This window comes from Gekko japonicus, unplaced genomic scaffold, assembly GCF_001447785.1.
Source record: "Gekko japonicus isolate JY-2015 unplaced genomic scaffold, Gekko_japonicus_V1.1 scaffold22, whole genome shotgun sequence".
Lineage (NCBI taxonomy): Eukaryota > Metazoa > Chordata > Lepidosauria > Squamata > Gekkonidae > Gekko > Gekko japonicus.
Window position 1 is genome coordinate 1,307,869 of NW_015175971.1, and position 7,389 is coordinate 1,315,257.

Consider the following 7,389-nt stretch of genomic DNA (forward strand, 5'->3'; position numbering starts at 1 on the left):
CGGCTGCCTCACTCTCCCTGCAGTGGCTTCCCCCCCCGGCATCTGATCATGCCGGGGAGCAACTGCGCGGCGGCTCAGGGGATCTATCTAATCCCGCCGCAGCGTGTCTCTTTTGGTGCGGCTTTAAAAAGCTGCACTTCGGCCGTTCTTTTTTCCCCCGTGTGGCAGGGGCCCTTGAGGAGCATCAAAGCATCTTATAATCTCCTTCCCTTCCTCTCCCCACAGCAGACATGCTGAGGTAAGTGGGGCTGAGAGAGCTCTGAGAGAACGGTTCTTGAGAGAACAGCTCTGCAAGAACTGTGACTGACCCAGGGTCACCCAGCTGACTGCATATGGAGGAGTGGGGAATCAAACCCAGTTCTCCAGATTAGAGTCAGCTGCTCTTAACCACTGCACCAAACAAGGAATGTGAAACTTGTCCAGGGCAATGATGGATTCCTCATTTTGGCGTCTATCAAATTTTCTTGGCTGTATTGCTTGTCTTTGAAGATTTTTACCTCCACATTGTCTTTGAAGTTTTCTGGAGGTAAAAATCCAGTCACAAACAGTGGCTTGGAGCAGCACCCATTTCTGGAAATGTCACAAATATTCTCAGAACTATTTCAACAACCATCAAGATTCCTCAGATGTTTTGTTTAAAGAGGAATCTGAACATTTAAGCTCTAGCTGGGACCAAATGTGAACTCTAACGTCTACTCCGCGAAAAGCCACATTCTCCTAAAGACTGTGATGAATTATTCAGAGAACAGTATCCTGGAACGGGATCCCAAGGTAATGGTTTCTTTTACTGGTCTGAAACCAGGGCATTTGAAAGACTGCCATACAAACCTACCTGCTATTAAAAATCCCCATCAGAGGCCCTGCTTTGCATGCTTCCAGCTACTGGAGCAACATGGGTGGTAACCAGACACAGGGCCTTTTCTGGGTGGCACCTAGACTGCAGAATGCGCTCCTCTCAACAGGTCAACTGGCAAGTAGCCTACTAAAGTTTAGATACCAGGTGATTCCGCCCCCCCCAGTTTACACAAATGCTTTGCTAATTCCCCCCCCCCCGTTGGGCATTTGTCTCTACTTTTTAATCTCCTTTTTATTGTTTTACTGCTTTTTATGGCTGTTTGCACATGATATTGTGTGAAGGGTTGATTGTAAATTTTCATTAGAGTATGTTTCAAAATGCTGCCAGCTGACTCTAGTTTTATGGAGAGTTCTGGTCTTTTTATTTATTTATTTATTTATTTAAAAAAAATTCCCCGCCCTCCCGGCCGAAGCTGGCTCAGGGAGGCTCACATAAAAGCAGATGATTGCAATAAAACATAGTTATAGTCAATGTTCCCTCTAAGCTGTGGAGTCTTGTGAGCAAAAATTCTACTTTGTGAGCCACTGGAATTAAAGTTGTGAGCGAGCGATTTGGCTGCTGCATCAATTAGTTTGCTCTGGAGCCATCCTCCCTGAGCTAAGACAAAAATGTGTGAGCTGGATCCTAAAAAACTGTGAGCTAGCTCACACTAACTCAGCTTAGAGGGAACACTGGTTATAGTTAAAACAAATATAAAATCATAATAAAGTGCTAGTGGTTCTTAATAATCATATAGCCGTTTCAGCCACTGTAGAATGTTCTCTGCTCGCAGTCAGCTCTCGATGTTAGTTGGATATCCCTGCAGGGTTCGCTGTTCTTTAAGGCTGTTGATGGCAATTTTCAGGGTCCAGGGCCCCCTCCCATTTAACTAACTGATGTTCTTCATTGGTGGTGTTCTTCATTGGTGGTGTTCTTCATTGGTGGTGGTGGCGGCTCCCAAAAGCCAGGTGGAAGAGCTCCGTTTTACAGGCCCTGCAGAACTGCAAAAGGTCCCGCAGGGCCCTGATCTCCTCCAGGAGCTTATTCTACCAGGCTGGGGCCGCCACCGAAAAGGCCCTGGCCCTGGATGTCGACAGCCTAGCATCCTTAGGACCCGGGAGGGCCAGCCGGTTCTGAGCCCCCAACCGTCTTTGTTGAAGAGAAGCTTTTCAGTTTTAGGGGTGGGGAGGAGGAGGGAGCAAAGGAAGAGCCCATAAATGAAAGAGCCCACAAATGTATAAACAATATAATAAGACTGGATTGAGAGACTCCTTTTCTCCTGATACTGGAACTCAAGGAACATCAAATGAAACTGATTTACAGAAAATTCATGACAAAAAAGAAATACTTCTTTGCACTGCTACACTGGAGCCCAGTAGCACCTCAAGAGACCAACAGATACCTAACATGGTATCGGATGAAGGGAGCTTTGACTCTCAAAAACTTTTACCCGAAAGATCTTGTTGGTCTCTAAGGTGCTACTGGGCTCAGATATAGCTGATCTACTGCAGACCAACACGGCTACCCTCGGAAACTAACTTCCTTGTTTAGTACCCTATTAACCTGCAGAATTTACTGTCACAAGACAGGGCAATGGTCAGTAGCTCAGGAGGCTTTTTAAAGAGCGTATTTGCCATGACTGTTAGAATAGCCAAGGTCCAAGGGGAAGCCTTATGAAGATCTGATGGTCACCCTACAGGGGGACAGCTGAAGGACTGGTAGTTAGCCATAGCCAACAATTTCAAATTATGTCCTTGCTGTCTCCTGATTGGCTCTTCTGGAGACTTCCTGCTCCTGCAGAGCTTCCTTCTTGTTGTTCCTCTCACAGTAGTTAGGCTAGACAGTTAAGGTTCTCTCTCTTCTATGTTCTATAAGTTTGTTCTTCTTCAAATAAACCTAGGCCCCGGTCACACGGGCCAGAAAACGTGGGGGGGAAGCGTGGCTGTTTGCCCCAAAGCAAACTAACGCACGGCCGCCCGATCACACGTCCCGCCGACTTCCCGTGGTTAGGGGGGAGGTTCCGATCACACGACAATCCTGCAGCGCGGCAAAGAAGCGGCACGGCGCGATCACAGCAGCAATGGCTAGGCGCCACTACTGTGGCAAACGGGGTTGTGGGGTTTTTTTTAAACCGAAGTGTGCGCATGCGCTGTTGGGTGCTTGTGAGCATCCCGTGGAGACTTGGGGAAAAAAACCTGTTTGCAATGAGACATGAGCGGGCGCCGGATGCCACGAACTACCACCGGAAACGCACTCGGACGCCCGCCCTTGCCCCGCAGTTTCCAGAAACTAGTACCTCCGAGGTACTAGTTTTTTATGCCGCATCTTCAGCGGGAAGCCTTGGGTTAGCCATGGGAGCTCTACGCTTTCCAGATGTTGCGGTGTGATTGTGCCCGGAAAATCCGCCTATCATCCATCTCTGTAGCATGGCTAATGCTCTGTGTGACCGCAGCCCTACTTAGTTTTCTCTAAACAGTCAGTGCTCTACTTCCTTTGCATATTTAAACTCTGCCAACAATTACCACTCATGTGGTTTCATACCTAAAGGACTACGAGCTTCCCTCCAAAAATTGTGAATTCTACACCTGGTATTGAATTCCAAATTTGCATAGCACAAGCATGGGGAAAAAGCACAGCCCGGGTTAAAGAGGTGTCAGGAACTGCCCTTAACTACTTCCCCTAAGATTGTGGCATGGGGCAGGATATCAACGTGAAGTATGCCATGATTGAATGCTCCAGCTGTCTGAGACAGAACAAGCAACTCTCTCTACTCACGTGTCACTTAACAGCACAGGCAGGAAAAGAGAGACCGACCGAAAAGCTGAGAGGGGTAGAAAAGAAATTGCTTTTTTAGGGACACTTTGCCCCCCTCATATCACTTACCTTTAAGAAGAGCAGTAAAGAAAAAAACTGTCTTATTACTAAGTTACTAGTCATTATGACATCAGCTGCTGAAAGACCAATCTTGGCCTTCTGCACTCCCCATTATGGACGTGCTCAAAGATTTCTGAATGCGAAACAGCAAGCTAGCCTACATGGCAGGTTTCAGGTGGTGACACTTGCAACTGAATATACATTTCCATAGTGAATGCAGATAAGCCAAACTGAAACACTCAAGAGACCCAAACCATAATGGGCAAAAAAGAATTGGAGCAGAAAGCCTTACCTGGGAAGGTTAGCGGCTGGTGTCGTAGCTGGAGCTTGTGGAGAAGGCGTCGTGGGCTGAGATGATTCATGATTTCTTGGGACCTTCCCCATTCTGTACCAGATGATCATGTTGTTTAGTTCCCTTTGCAACACATACAAAACCATTAGCCATGTAGTTCAGGTAAAGTGCTCACAATCAACATCTCACTCCTGAGCCAGTTTGGTGTAGTGGTTAGGAGTGTGGACTTTAATCTGGGAGAACCGGGTTTGATTCCCCACTCTTCCACACGCAGCTGCTGGTGTGACCTTAGGTCAGTCATAAGTTCTCTCAGAGCTATTTTGGAAAGAGCAGTTCTGGAAAGAGCTCTCTCAGCCCCACCTACCTCACAGGGTGTCTGTTGTGGGGAGGGGAGGGGAAAGGAGATTGTAAACCACTCTGAGACTCCTTCGGGTAGTGAAGGGTGGGGTATAAATCCAATCTCTTCTTCTTCTTCTTCTTCTTCTGGTTTTCTTATGGAACTCATAGCCACAAGATGTTACAGCCAGGGGTTGAGATGGCTTTAAAAATATTACATTGCTGGTGTCAGGTTTGATCAGTGGTTATGACAATGAAGAACCAAACCCTTCATTAACAGATATGTGGAACTACCAAAAGATTATTGTTCCTTATAACGTGTGTAGGGAGGTTCCTAGGGGAATCCATCTGGCTGCTTCTGGGACCAGCACACGAGCCTCTGGTCTGACAGTGGACAGGCCTGTTGCCCATAAGACTCCTATGGTCTGAAAGAGGGGGAAGCAAATGGTCTCTGTTTTGTTTGTTTTTACACTGGTTTATATTTTTGTCAATAGCTTCATCACTCTGCATTGCGCTGATGGCTCTGCAGATTCATTTGCATCATTTATACATGTCGTCCAGATTTGCTACACAATTTATACAGTATTTATATACACCCTGTACTTCAGCTATATGTATAATGAACAATACTAATACGCACCACTTGCACTCAAAAATGCAAGGAGAGACGGCACCAAAATAAAAGAATTGCTGGTCCACATAAGGGAGAGAGAAAAATCAAAACGAGGAACTGCTAGTTGGGACAGCAATGACGAGACGCTTGAACCCAATCCTAGTTCGCAAGCAGCCTCTTAAATGCAGTGTCTAAGCAGTGCTTGTGATGAATATGTGATATCCAATCTCATGAACTTTCCATCACACGGTAACTAACTCAACAAAGCCTTAGAACAAAGTCTGAGTCCAGTGGCACCTTTAAGACCAGCAAGTTTAATTCTGGGTACAAGATTTCCTGTGCACGCAATCTGGAGGAGTGTGCAAGCACACGAAAGCTTATACCCAGAATTAAACTTTGTTGGTCTTAAAGGTGCCACTGGACTCAAACGGTGTTCTGTTGCTTCAGACCAACACGGCTACCCATCTGAATCTATCAACAAAGCCTTGTTATTTCACAACATCAACAGGGCTTGGGAAGAAACATAATATACAAAGATATGGGCAGAACACCCAGTGGCACCTACTTTCTCCAAGTCTCAGTGACAGCTTCTCCTTGGCAGAGTGGAGCCAGGAGGGGGGAAAGGGTCACAGCAGAAGAAGGAAGGTAGATTTTTATCCCTTCTCCGGTACAAAAGTTCCCCCAGCTGAAGTTCCTTTTTCTAAAGCTGTGCCAATTAACTGCTAAAGCTGATCTGGGGGGGGAAAGCATCGAGAGCTTTGGTTTAAGGGAAAGAAGAGACAGGTCCTTACCCTATGAACGTATACTGAGGAGGAGCCTGCTTGCCCCGGCCCAGGATTCGGATATCACAAATGGCCGCTTCTGTGGAATCCCGAGGAATGAACTTAATGCAAAGCCTCTTCTTTCGGAATGCCGTTTCCTCTGCGGGGGGCGCAGCAAAAAAGTTAAGAACCACCTTTGTGTTGCCACCTTTTACTCTCCCCTCACCCCCCCCCCATCACCTTCTGGCCTCTGGCTTTGCCCTCTTCACACAACTGGAATAAAATCTAAATTATGCTTTTGTTGTGTACATCCATCTCTGTTTCTCCTAGCCTCTCCCTTTCCTTTGACGAACTTGCTTAAATTGTAGGACAAGAATGATGGCTACCAGCCGTCTTCTTCCCCACACAACAAAATTTCTGCCTCAACAGAGAGGTTTTTGGACTTGTTACCACTGAAGTAAGGGCTAGAGCCATTCCTGACCCACCTCAACTTTTGGGGGAGCTGCACTAGGGTTGCCAGCCTCCAGGTGGGAGCGGGGAATCCCCCGATTGCACGGGCTCCAGCCTGCCCCCAACAGCCATGGCCAGGGGCAATGTCCACGGCATGTTGACATCACATCTGTGCAACATCTTCATGCCGACGACGTTGCCCCGCCACCCCACTCCCGGGAGGTCCCCACTCCCACCCCCTGCCAGCAGAAGAAAAGGACCTGGTAACCCTAAGCTTCACAATGCAATTTTGGGCTGCACTCCAATGACTAGAAGAAAAAGGGGGGAAACACTGGTGTTTCCTTCTGGGTTCAACCCAACCCACTTCTGGGCTCCATTCTGTCTCAATCTTGGCTCTGCTGCCTAGAAGCATCTATACCTGACTCTTGGCTCTGCCTTCCATGATCTATCCTGTAGATCAGGGGTGTCAAACATGTGGCCCGGGGGCCAGATCAGGCCCCCAGAGGGCTTCCCTCAGGCCTGCAGTGGAACTGGCCATCTCCTGCTTCCAGTTCTGCTGCTGCTGCTGCATCACAGCTTGCTTCACCAGACTCTCTTAATCACTCAGCCATTTCATGTTTTAAACTGGGTCCTAGACTCAGAACTCTGAGCATGAGATTTCTATGGTGAATGTCAATAAATCAAAAATAGATTTGCAGCTTACAGAGCTAATGTTTTAAGCATGTTTTTATTTTAAGTTAAAAAAGACTTTGTGTTTGTGTCCTTTATAAAGTTTATATCTACGCTACATGGCGTTACATTTTATGACACACATGGCCTGGCCCAACAAGGTCTCATTCATGTCAGATCCGGCCCTCATAACAAATGAGTTCAACACCCCTGCTGTAGATTCTCTCCTAGGTCCCACCCAAGCACCAGGATTTTTGATTTCAACAGTTAGCAGGACTGTGTCTTTATATGTGACTTATATGTTACGTTTTGCTTCTGTAAATTACCCTAAGTACTGATAGCATTACAGAAATTATTATAGCAATAATGAACAGCAGAGGCAACATTAACTTTATTCCGCTGGCCAAATGCTACAAATCTGGATTTGGCCAAAGCCTGAAAGTGCAACTCACGTGTGTCCATGGTCTCTTGGATGGGGATGAAGCCCACCGGCAGTGTGTCCTTGATGTCAATGAGCTTCATGTCAACCAAGACATTGCCCACATGGCTCTTTAGGGAA

The 7,389-nt window shown here is 46.9% G+C and overlaps 1 protein-coding gene across 1 annotated transcript in view; it reads right to left on the reverse strand.

Annotated features, from left to right (window-relative positions):
- The window catches only part of MVB12B (multivesicular body subunit 12B), a 135,911-nt gene that overhangs the window by 91,317 nt on the left and 37,205 nt on the right, over window positions 1–7,389 (reverse strand). Inside the window, exons 4-6 of the mRNA XM_015426063.1 lie at window positions 7,283–7,379; window positions 5,742–5,871; window positions 4,002–4,124 (exon numbers count right to left, since the gene is read on the reverse strand). Of these exons, the coding sequence (XP_015281549.1) occupies window positions 4,002–4,124; window positions 5,742–5,871; window positions 7,283–7,379 (350 nt within the window). The remainder of the gene's footprint in view (window positions 1–4,001; window positions 4,125–5,741; window positions 5,872–7,282; window positions 7,380–7,389) is intronic.